This window comes from Dicentrarchus labrax, unplaced genomic scaffold (assembly GCF_905237075.1).
Source record: "Dicentrarchus labrax unplaced genomic scaffold, dlabrax2021, whole genome shotgun sequence".
Lineage (NCBI taxonomy): Eukaryota > Metazoa > Chordata > Actinopteri > Moronidae > Dicentrarchus > Dicentrarchus labrax.
This window is the reverse complement of record NW_026136722.1, coordinates 24,895,156-24,908,030: the sequence shown is the minus strand read 5'-3', so window position 1 is coordinate 24,908,030 and position 12,875 is coordinate 24,895,156. Positions and strand designations below refer to the sequence as shown.

Here is a 12,875-nt window from a genome sequence, read left to right as displayed (position 1 = left end):
CTTAGAACTACATTTTGATGCAAGACAAAATCAAGACAAGACATGAATATCAGATAATAAAGATATCAAGATCAGATAATAAAGGACGTTTCCATGAGACAGCTAGAGAAGTCCTTATTGCTTTTGCATATTCACAAGTTTCCTGTAAAAACAGGCAGGTAGGGAGGGACTTGTACTGGGAACTCCCAGTTTAATGACTAGGAGTACAGTACCGAGGTGGGTTTCTAGCCGGGTTTTGCTCCTGGCACCTAGGGATTGAGTCAGCTAACAGTTAGTCTACTTACTCTGTAAACAACCTCAGTACTGTATTCCCTGTTGGTATTGCAGGCTGTATTCGGTCCCGTTCCATTTCTTGCTAACGGAAGGTACAATTATCTAGTTAACGGTTAGCTACTTTAGCAAGTAAAGCTATCTGTCAATCAAGAAACTCTGTAAATCACAGAGAGTTGAAACTGAGCAGCCGGTGGTCATCAGAGGTAAAACCAGAAAATATTTTCTCTATGGAATATGATCCAGTTTCACCCAAATCAGTAAATAAAGTAATGTATTTTTGTACGGTAGCATTCATCTGTCAAACCCTCGTGCTTGGAAGGGGAGGGTGAAGCGAGGGAGTTGCAATCTGTAACTACATCCTACAAACTGCTCCTTTTAGGCCCAGGCATACCAGAAAGTGCCACAGAGATATTCAGCCTTTTTGCTAAATACTCAGTTACCGAAGCTTGGTAACAGTGACAACTTGTAGAGTAACTGCTGCTAGCGAGCTAACTGCTAACACACTAGGTTTGTCTGCTGGAATATGCTAGTGCTAGTCAGTCACAAAAGCTCCCTTTCAATTTTTTACGTACATGGTCATTTACTCCCCCGACATTGTGTGCTTGGCATTGCACATCATTTCCCCCAAAACCAAGAGATTTGTACTGGAGAGGGCAGAAGGTTGACTGAGATAACAAGCTTGTTAACTGCTAGTTAACAGGACAATGAGTTCACACAGTTTATCTTTTTTACGGCATATTCGTATCATGTTTCAGAACTTTCCATTGCATTGGCGTTGCAGGAGAAATGTCAGTGGTAGATATCTCAAACTCAGCAGAAGGAAAATAAAAGAGAGAGAGAGAAAATATCATATATTGTTATCCGGGTGAGCTGACCTTTCAAGAAGTCTATCAAGTACTACCTTCAAATGAGTCATTTGAGGGAGTGTTTCTTTATAGAAGGTGGTAACGTAGGATGTAATGACACACAGCAAAATGACTTCTCTTCACATCAAATTCATCACAAAGACACTAATTAACATTGACTGTAAAAACCCCCCAAAACCTTTACTTCAAATATCAATCAACCAATCTGATTGGTTTTATAGATCTCCAATCTAGAGTCAAGAGAGGTCAGCTGCAACCTTTGTGATTTGCTTCACAAATTTCCGCTGTATCCTAGTAACATCTTCAGGTTGATTTTTGTAAATTACACTTTAAACCTATAAACCAAAGAACATTTTTGGATCCCAGCCCTCAGTTTTAGTGCATGTCACTGCTGCAGTCTCACATGAGGTCCAAAGGTCCAGTCACAGTGGCTACACAGCCAGGTTGGTCCATCCAGTAAAGGAAAGGTCAAAGGTTTAATCCAAGTACATTAAGAAAATACAGTGGACTAGTTGTTGAAGATCTTGTTCCGGAAAGGTTGAACCATCGTTATCCTGTTAACAGCATGTGGATGAAGCAGCAACCTCCACAGATGAAACCAGTGCCTCAAGATGCGATTCCTCTAGTGGCCACTAGGTGGTGAATGGGAAAACCCCAAGTTTCGCTTTAGAAATAGAAACTAGGCACATTTTTAGAGTGGGTCATTTAGAAAATTCTGCAAAAAAGATATTAAGGCCAAGGGTTTTCCCACATTTGGATATTATGGCTCCATCAACTAACAATAAGGGCAGAGAGCCATAAACCCAAACACCAACTTTTATAATCCTCTTAAATATGTATCTCTGATTAAACCTGTAGGTCTTTATGTGTTTATGTAGCTATGTCTTTATGAACGTGCGTTATTCTTATTTTTTGGTCACTTCCCAGCCCTCTGGTTCTCATCCCTCATGGGGTCACCTCCTGGAAACATCTCTGGGTTTTCTGCCAGAGTGGCTCGCACTCTCTTCTTCTCCTTAAACCTCCCAGAGTGAGACACCTTAACGTGGCGCCCCTTGCTGGCCGTCGTTTTGTCCACGATCCTCTCCAGCCGGGCATCCAGCTGAGAGTTGTGCACCATGTCTTCTGGGTGGGTGGCAGCTCCGGTGGCAGTGCCGGACCCGTGCTGGACAGTGGCGGCGTTGGAAACAAACTCTGCTGGGATTTCATACAGAACCTTGGGCTGGGATTTTTTTCTCCTGAGGAAAGTTAGCTTCCACCAGCCTGGAGACGGCTCTGCCATGATGGATGAATGATGGGATGGATGGAGGGCTGAGGAGGAGAATAAATAGGATTAAATGAAGGTTAAAATAAAGAGAAAAATAGAAGATTGTTGGGATTGAAAAAGAATCATCTGCAACCCACAAACAATGCATGTATGTGGGTGCACCTGTCTTTATATGAATATCTATCTCTGTGTTTGTTTTGTGTGTGTGTATGTGTGTCTGAGCACCTATCTATCCACCCATGACACTGTTAATATTTCAGTGTAATTCAATAGTCTCCATATGCTGTGGATGCACATATGCTCAGGTTACCGTGTGTGTGTCAGTGTGTCACATCAGAGTGTGTGTGTGTGTGTGGGTGTATGAAAGAGAAAGAGAAGCATATAGGAGGACAGTCTAATGGATATGTGAGTGTGTATGTACATTATGTATGTATGTGTGTGTATGTATGTGTGTGTGTGTGTGTGTGTGTGTGTGAGGTCTCATTTTACAGAGCTGATCTTTCCTGGCTGTTCATTTATCTTCTGAGAGATGATAAAAACATAACTAAAAAAGAGATCTCATCATCTATCTAATAATCTTATCCAGAGGGATGACAAAGACAGTTACAGCAATAGCAGAATATGCTGTTATACTATTACTACTATATGGCCAAATGTATGCGGACACCTGACATTGCAGCCATAGCGGGCAATGTAAGGTGGTGCAGGGTGGTGCATAGGGACCATGAGCCATTTTGACTTTGACTTTAATACAGTAGTTCCAGGGCATTACCCCCTTAAATCCATAACTTGTTATTTTTGCAATTCAATTTCAAACAAATGAAATATAAAATGTTCATTTTTGAACTTTAGAGGTGCTGGAAGGTGAATGTTTTTTAGCCATGCGCGTGGTGTGGCTCTATGTTGGCCTGTTGTTGGTGCATCCACCCTATTTAAACTATCTACAGTGTATGGTCTCAAGTCTGTGGTGTACCCAACAGCGCATAATCTCTACGCAGATTTTGAATTTAGTTTCTTTAGTAATTGTAGGTGTGTTTTGGGGCGTGAATTAAATGAAATCTCCCATTTCCTTTAAAAGCCATCTGTGCCTACTGAGAAGTGAACCATTTTCTGCTGAGGAAACGGAGCTGCCTGTGTGCGCCATCTGACAGGAGATTACAGATGTCTGCTACAGCCGGGCGGTATAAGCGAAGTTTACTGCAGCAATCGTCTTCGCTGAGGGACAGGTATGTGGTCCTTGGCCCCTGGACTGTCAATCCCCAACTCCAGTCGACTGCATATGAGCAAATGCACTGATATTTAACTAAGGAGGAGGAGCACTGCTGCGTGTCCCTGCGTGTGTAACAAACAGAGTGTAGTTGAATACACGTGTTGTGAACCTGCCCATGTAGGTGCATCCTATTATCTGAATAATGCACCCTTCAAATAGCAGATGAATATGTTTTTGTTGGTCAACAGCACAATCACATTCTGCTGCCTCAGGATAGCAATGTACCAACAAGACAGCTTTTGAGACCAACACGTCCATGGGTGCAGAGCTGGGTGCAAGTAAATTTGCTGCTTACACAACGTGGACAAAAGGTGTGAAAATGACAACTGGGTGCAAAGTTAAGTTAGGGCCCCAAATCAGAACCATTGCTTATGGCAAGTCATAACAGGGATTTATGTTTACTCGTAGGCCATTGACACTATAAGTAACCAACAACAAGGAAATTAAAAGTCAAAATGGTGCAAATGATCCACCAATAAAGATGTGACCTCTTGCAGAGATCATCTTGCACTTTGGTTAACTGTTCCATTATTTGGGCTTTAAAAAGATCAACGTAACTGCCCCAGCTGGCATGCAAACTTGCTGCAGGTCAGCTCCTGATTGCCTTCTGGCCCTGGGGCAAGTTTTTATAGCAGCTGAGCAAACAGAAACTGAACCACATTGTTTTATTGTTTCTTTTCTTCTTCCTCTCTCGCTCTCACTCTAGCTCTCTCTCTCTTTCTCTGTTCCATGAAGATGTGATATGCTCAGATAACTGATCATTGTTTGGCTACCTTTGTCCCTTTTCATGCAGATTCTATACAACTTTGAAGTGACGGTGAGTATCGACTTCCTAGCTCTGTGTTTGACTGCCTTTCAGTGGGAGGGAGTGTGGGGGAGCAGCCATTTTGTTGCTTGTGGTGCAGAAAACAATCCATTTCACAATCCAAACAGAACATTTAGAAAATAATGTTTTTAAGATTCAGTGTTCCTTTTGTGGTGCTATGTGGGCTCAGTACACCTCCAGAGTCAGAATAAACAGTTGCAGACGGCTGCATGCTGTAAGGTCTTTGCTGTGACAGTCAATGTAAACATTACTAACATTTCAGCATTCAACATGACATTAGTCTTAAGCATGACCAAAGTTATATTTGAGGTGACTGTACAGCAGGCTGATATCACTGTATGGCTGAAATTAGACATTCATTGTCCTCAGAGGAGGAATCCTACTGACGTTGGTGATCACCTGACTTTTGCTCTAGCGCCACCATTAACTTGGTTTTTAATGAATATCTCAACAGCTAATGGATAGTTTGCCATGAAATTTGGTACAGATATCTATGATGCCAAGATGATGAATCCTAACGGCTTTGATGATCCTCTGACCTCAAGCACCTACAGCAGGTCAAACGTTTGCTTTGGTTTATTAATTTGGCAAAATACTTGAAAAGCTAATGATATTCCCATAAGTCTCAGCTTTACTTTGTGTTCTGTGCTAATTGCCAAATGTTGAAATTTGGTAAAAAGTATACTTGCTAAACACCATGTTAAGACGAAATACCGTTGCTTCTCCTATTGCTGTGTTTATGTCTGTGTGTGTATGTGGATAGTTTTATGTCAAAGAACCAGTGTGTAGGATTTAGTGGCATCTAGAGGTAAGATTGCAGGTTGCAGCCAGCATATAGGAGAAACTACGTTCGCAATGAAATGAAATGAATGAAAACTCAAAAAATGCCATATCTACAGCCAGTGCTTGGTTTGTCCATTCTGGGCTACTGTAGAAACATGGCGGTTCAAAAAACAACTTATTCTAAGGCAACAAAAACACAATGATTCTTATTGTGAGGTGATTATACACTAAAAAACATACCTATGAATATTATATTCCATTTCTGCCCATAGGTCTTCTTAAATGTTACACACTGGACCTTCAAGTAAAACATAAAACTTCGAGCTGCCAGAGCCTGAATGCTTACATAAGGACATACAAAAGATTGAATGAACTGGATGTATTCATCACTTTAGTATTGTAAGAAGAGGGAATTTTGAGTTAAATTTGGTGGCTTATAACTGTAATGAACGAAACTGAGGCAGCTTCAGAACAGATAATAAAAACATTAAATTTCAAAACACAGTGTGCAGGCTGGCAGTGGACCAACCATGTTGTATGCACTGAATTAAAATGAAACAGGCCAACTGTGTCCAGTCACATATTACACATTCAGTGTGTTGTGCAACAGCAGTAAACATGTGAATGGACATATGTGGTGACCCCCTGAAACCCCCTGCCATCCTTGAAGAGCAAATGTTTTACAATCAGCCAGCATGTTAAATTCTTCACTGACTTGAAGGTGAATGTGTGTTTGGTTTTATTCAGCGATGAAGCACTGACCACTTTCTCCTGTCCTCAGATTCTACAGTTAGAAACTTCTGAACGTGGTTGGGATTCAGTGCCCTGTTTGAGTGTACTACAGCAGGGCTCTGTGGGCTTTCAGGGCCAGGAAAGTCCTGCTATCACTTGGAAAGCCTGCCATCAAATAATTTGCATATGCATTCAGAATACTGATAAAATTAAATGTTTGCCTTAAAAGAAATGCGGTCATGTTAAGTACCAAGACAAAACCTCTAAAGTCCTGCACTGTAAAACCACAACTGTAAAAGTTCATTTAACTCATCACTTTTTTTAAGTAACAAAAGGCTTTAGGTGCAAAAAAAGTCTTGATCAGGCCGCCTTTACTAGCAATTTTAAGTGGTACTAAATTAGTTTCTAACTTACAGAAACATTCCTGATTAAATACTTTTTAGTAGGAATTTTGTTTTCACAGTACAAATAAAAATGACAAATGAAGTCATTCTCACTTAAAATTACTAAAGCTACTTCAAAAATATTATTTTTACCTTAGAAAATTTAGTTAGTTTTACTTTTCTCAAACGCATAGACTGAAGCCTGGCATAACATTGCAAGGTTAGGGACTACTGTAATTAATGCAAAATCCAGGAAACAATTACCTTGGTCATCATGCTAAATTCTTCCAGAATAGTACTAAATATGCATAAGGGAAGCTGTCTTACTTTTTGTATTGTTAACCTATAACTTTACTGAACCTCACATGAGGTATTCAGTTAGGGATTTATACAGTATATACACCGATCAGCCATAACATTCTGAGCACTGACTGGTGAAGTGAAAAACACTGATTATCTGGTTATCATGGCTCCTGTCAGTGGGTGGGATATATTAGGCAGCAAATTAATGTTTTGTCCTCAAAGTTGATGTGTTAGAAGCAGAAAAATGGGCAGTGTGAGGAAGGAAAAGCGGTGAACAGGAGACATGCAGGCTGATGCACATGGGGAGTGAAGGCTGGCCCGTGTGGTCCGATCCAACAGACGAGCAACTGTAGCTCAAACTGCTGAAACAGTTAATGCTGGTTCTGATAGAAAGGGGTCAGAACAAACAGTGCATCACAGTTTGTTGGTATGGGGCTGCAGAACATTCTGACCACCAGGGTGCCCAGCTGGTCACAATGTTATGGCTGTATGTTTTTTGAAGAATAGGACTGACAGATGTATGGTACATTATTGTGGCACTATCGGTAGATAATGTGTAATTTGCAACATCATAACAAAATATATATATATATATATATAGCCTAACATCAACAGGTCTCCTGGGCAACAGCCTTAAAATCAAACCAACTCACATTTTCTTTCTTTCTTTTCATCCCCGAAGAAAGACATTGTATTCAACTGCAGATTATGCCTCCCAGAGTTTCTTTCTACTTTCTGTACTGGGTTGTGTTCTCCCCCCAGTCATTTTGTTCTCTTTGGATTGAGCCTAGCTTCATTTAATAAAAAAATATATTCAAGAGAGAAAAAAGTTCTTCAGTTAGCAAGCTCATTAGCTCTGTCACCTACTAGCTAATAAGTTAGCAGTTTATTCAAAAGACATGTTTGTACCATCAAACTACCTGGAGCAGTTTATATTCTGACAGAGGAGGTTTAATAAAAGTGGATTGAGCAACACAGCTCATAAACTACGACGACTTCCTTCAGTTTACACTTTTTTGCTAACCATTTGCTCAGAGGTCAATAATGTCAAGAGAGCTCGCTATTGGTCAAATTCACCAAAGTTGATGCGAAGAATGTATGCAAATATACTTTACTGTTTCGAGTGAATCTTCTAATCGAAGCAATTCCACTGGAATGAACTGATTTTGCACTTTTCACTGTTAAATACTAGTGTGAGGTGTAGTGATGATGCTAGAGGTCAGGATATAACAAAATAGCAGACTATCAATATCACAACCATATCATCACACAGAATGTTGATACTGGGATACTGGGCTGGAGTAAACACAGCAGGAATGGCAATCTGACCAGTATAGTTGAGACATTTTGTTCTGGGCAAAACTGAAAGACTGATTAACCATCAACCCAGTCGTCCTGTTGCAAAGTGTCACAAAAGCCATGAAACCAATGAAAAAATACACTGTAAAAAAGTGTGAAGTTATTGCAGTTCACTAGTGTTAAACCTGAAGGCAGTGTGAGAATCAAGATCTCAGAAAATAATTTCTTGATCAAATAGAAAATGAGGGCCCTGCTTTTCATATACCATTAATATCTATTCAAATCAGGGATTTTACATATGAAATGAAGCATCATTAATGATAGCTCTTTTGCCTGATATTTATTGAGAAATTAAGAAATGATTTAGTGTTCTGGAGCAGCTTTCGTGACAATGACGGCTCACTGAATGAAGCATTTGATATGTCAGCAAAGGAGAGCACTTATCAGTCCGCTATTGTACAGCCAACTTGATACGATGCCCATCCCAAAAGACAATGCTTATTGCATCTACCCACAATGCACCAATGACTCAATTTATATGGTAGGTTTGTGAAAAAGCCTTGTATGACTTGATATTTGTGAAGTTTTTGAGGTTGTTTTGTGCCAACTATGCAAACTGTTGACTTGTATGTGGTTCATGTAGATCTACGCAGTGGTGGAAGAAGTATTCTGATCCTTTGCTTCAGTAAAAGTACAAATACAACAACAATGTACAAATACACGTTTAAGTAAAGTTCAAAACTTCAGTAAAAGTATTCAGCAATGTACTTGAAGTATCAAAAGGTATTGGGTCTGCAGAAGAATAGCCCCTGTGACTGATTTATTATTTGGCACTTTAATGTAATATAAACATCAGTACCTAAGTAGTATTTCACTATTGTAACTTCCCGTGGTGGAGCTGGTTTTATAAAGTTAGCTAGTTTAGTCCGGTGGTTCCTCTTTCAGATCAATCCGAAGGAAATTGTGAGATGATCGGTGGGAGAGGAAAGAGGGAGTTCTTGTTCACAATTGTGTACTCATTTTTTGGATTGCACTCTAATCTGTACATTTTGTGAAATATTGTGTAATTTCGATTCTTTTTTTGGTAACTAAATGAAATGGTAAGTGCAACTGCTAACAACTCATTCGAAATGTGTTGGGAACCACTGGTTTAATATTTGCACTAAAACCAAAGCGTTGTATTTTATATGCTTGTTTACTGTTTGTTTCTGTTATATGTATGTTTTTTCTTCCTTCCTACAATAATGGCTATGTTAACATAGATTAACATAGTATAATTGAGACACCAACACAGTGTTGCATGACAGACGAACCCCCCCCCCCCCAAATGCACTTTGAATTTGAATTTGTTTTCAAGTCCAGGAAAGCACAAGTGACCCGAGATCATTACAGAACCACAACAGTGCCTTTGCAGTCTACTCAGTGGTCAAAATAAATAAAACTGTGACCTGTCAGTCCAGCTGATATTCTGTGATCCAGTTCCAATGGTGCTCACCCTGGACTGACCTATTTTTATTTTCAAGTTTTAAGAAAAACAGAGGAACATGCCTGTTAATTCCAGCTTGTTAGAGGCTTTATTGTGAAACAGGAACTTGGAAATTTGGTTGCTAGGCTTCCAATTCCTTTTCCCAATGACTGGTGATTTTTATCTTTGTATGTTACTGTTGCTTAAAGGGGTCTTGTCTCTTTCTGCCAGGTTGAACCACTGTACAGCATTTTGTACAAAACATTACTTTTCTTTGCAAACCCTACACACAAAATAACATCCTTATATTGTTGTGTGTGTGTGTGTGTGTGTGTGTGTGTGTGTGTGTGTGTGTGTGTGTTTGTGAAATCTAATAATTTTTGCAGAGTAGAAGAATAAAGTAACATATATATGTAACATATATGCTATATATACTCACCTGTTTAAAACAGATGTTGTCTCTTTCCAGCTGGGGTTGACTTCAACAGGTTTCAGGATGAATTTCCAGCCTCTTTATTCCAAAACGTGTTTAATTCCTGAATTCAGCCTTCCTCAGTAGCAACAAAGCTGTCCTGTTGACCTCTGTTATACTTCTGTAGGAGACGGAAAATGTGTTTATGTGAAATAGCACAGGTCTGTGCTTACATGGGGCCAGTTAATAATAAGCTGTCTCAGCAAAGTGGCAGGAAAACTGAAACTTAAGTCTCACCTGACAGTAATGTTTCTTCAAAGAGGAGAGTCCATAATCCCTTGTCTTCATCCACAACGACCCATAAACCAGAAGTGGAAGTGAAGTTGCACCTGGCACTTTCAGGGTGCGGTGAGGTGAGTATGTTTGAAGGAGAATCAAGCCAATAAACGTGTTACTGCAAATTGTAAATTGCTTGGTGTCGTCCACTCTGTTGCAAGTTATTGAAGCCTCTCCTGAAGATTGCAATAATAGCAGTGCTACAATTGAGTGCTAAGATGAACTGTTGTTAGTCCACAGTACAGTTACTGTTCCTCTGTTTGTTTGTGGTACAGCATTACATCTCCAAATTTCCTATGTCTTTCCTGTGCACATTCACTCCTCTGTCTGTCTGTCTTTTCCTATGGGTGCTGAATTACAGGTGCTGCAGTTGGCCCCTCCCACAAACACACAGACACATGCATGCAAGGCTTGCTATACTTATGAGGACTTTGGCTGAACTCATAATATTGACTACAATTCAACCCTGACTTCCACCCAGACTTAATCTAATCTAAGGCTGGCTATTCATAGTCTTGTTGTTGGTTGCATATGCAACTCTGACAGTTATGTCATAGAACCCACCCTGGACAAATAATGTTCCAAAACTATTAATAATTAGATTCAGTGTGTCAACATGCATGCTGATAACTTGATTATCAGCAAAATGAGGCATTTTGATTAACATTTTAACAGCCATGTCAACACATTAATCAGGTTATCTTACTTATTTGAGGGGTAATAACGTCAGCAGCTTTGCTGTCTGTCCCACTCCAGATGTTGGCTGTGATGCAGTTTTGTCATTTGCCAGCTGAAAAGAGGGAGAAGAAGAAGAGATGTAGCCATTTTGATCTTATTTAGGTGTTTCACTGTGGATGGAGGTCTCTTCAAAAATGACCTGGAAACGCTGGTGTGGACGGATGCAAATTGTTTTACAATAGTAGTCCCAGATCAGTTGTACCCTCTATTAGTTGTACTTGTGGTCCTAATTTTAATTTTAACCCCAAACATAAGGGCTAAGACTAAACCTTAAATTTCAATGTTGGTATTGGGCTTGTAAGACAACAACACATTCGAGCACTGACATGTTCAACAGAATTGACTTAGCAGGGGAAGTCTGACCGGAAGATCATGCAGGTCTCCACACCCAGAAATAAAACCTCCCAGTTATTTCACACCACTATTTACACACGTATATCTTCTCGTTTTATCTTGGAGTATCAGAAACAGTTCAAAGGCATTTCAGCATATTGTAAAACTCTGCAGCACATTTTTTATTTCTGGGGTGGGGGGAAACTTTGGATGGTGATTGAACCGCGGCTTTGATCCTGTTTTGGATTCATGGGATTTTCCGGCTGTAAATGAATGACCATGCTGCTGAATAAACTGCCCTCTGTACTGTATGTATTCATATCTGCTGTGACAGCTTCAGTAAGTAGGACAGGAGTTAATCAGTAACTAAGTTATAATCATCAGCATGGTTACAGAAACTAAACACACACACACACACACACACACACACACACACACACACACACACACACACACACACACACACACACACAAACTTAAGCTTCATATTTTCAGATCTGGGATATGTTTGCTTTTATCTGTATGGCTGCCCATATTCATACACAACAACATGCATGCACAAACCCCCATAAACACGCTCTCAGAAAAGTGACTCAAAGTCTCTTTGAGATTACCTTCACGTCATGCTTTCTTTAGATGTAGAAATAAATCTCAAAGATAGACCTCTGACATTTGGATTTATGACTTGTTTTCATCACGAAAAGTTAAAAAAGTTCTTCAGCCAGTTGTATCTGTTTCACAGCACAGGTTCCATATCATTTCCGTGGTTTAGCACCCAGTGGCACCACAACTTTAAGGCTGCCTTGGAACAAACATTAAACAGGTTTGAAATGCATTTCATCCCTCAACAAACCTGCACTCTTACATCACTGAAGGTTGATCATGAGATGTGAAGATGTGAAGGCTTTATCTTGATTTGAGGAGGAGGACCTAGAAATCACATAATGTCGTAAACCTGCACTCTTGGCCCTCCATGGCATGTGAAAACCTGCCTCTAAAAACTCACTCCCTGCAAGTCACAACAAAATATAAAGAAATGTGTGATATCCACTATGTTGCTGTTTATTGTGATGTATGAAGATGTACCAACATAGTGGCGCATCTACTGGTTCAGATTCTTAAGAATAGCAACAGTAGCAACAAAACCTACTGATTCAAAATTGTACTTTATCTAAATCTGCAGCTCCCCTCAGCCTTACAGAGCTTTATAATGAGTTTCAGCTCATTATTCAGCTGTCGGCCCACAACTGTTTTGGTTCACTCTCATCACTCTCATTATTTTCAGCCATAGCAGGCAGCAGTTTTCTGGCTGGAAAAGCTGGAAAAACCCACAGTACACTAATGTGCAGCACCAAACAGCAGACAGACACAGTTAGACACTATTTGGTGAACATAGTGGAGCGTTTAGTGGCTAAAGAACCAGCTATTTCCCTCAGGAGACCAAAAACAGACCTAAAAGAGAGTGAATATTGGACTTATTTCCAATGTCCTCACATCAGCAAAATGTATTACAGAAGGATCTGCAGCAGAATGTCTCCTGTCAAGGGTTAGCTGGTTTTAACTGTTTGCCATTGTCAAAGCGGGCAACTGCC

The 12,875-nt window shown here is 40.0% G+C and overlaps 1 protein-coding gene across 1 annotated transcript; it reads right to left on the bottom strand.

Moving 5' to 3' along the window:
* Positions 1–2,055: 2,055 nt before the first annotated feature.
* On the bottom strand, positions 2,056–2,418 carry prr15la (proline rich 15 like a). The gene has a single exon (XM_051388824.1). It carries the CDS (start codon positions 2,416–2,418, stop codon positions 2,056–2,058), a length of 363 nt encoding a protein of 120 aa, XP_051244784.1.
* Between the last annotated feature and the right edge of the window lie 10,457 nt (positions 2,419–12,875).

Excerpts from the sequence above, each read along its gene's own strand:
- prr15la (XM_051388824.1), bottom strand. The coding sequence starts at position 2,418 with ATGGCAGAGCCGTCTCCAGGCTGGTGGAAGCTAACTTTCCTCAGGAGA.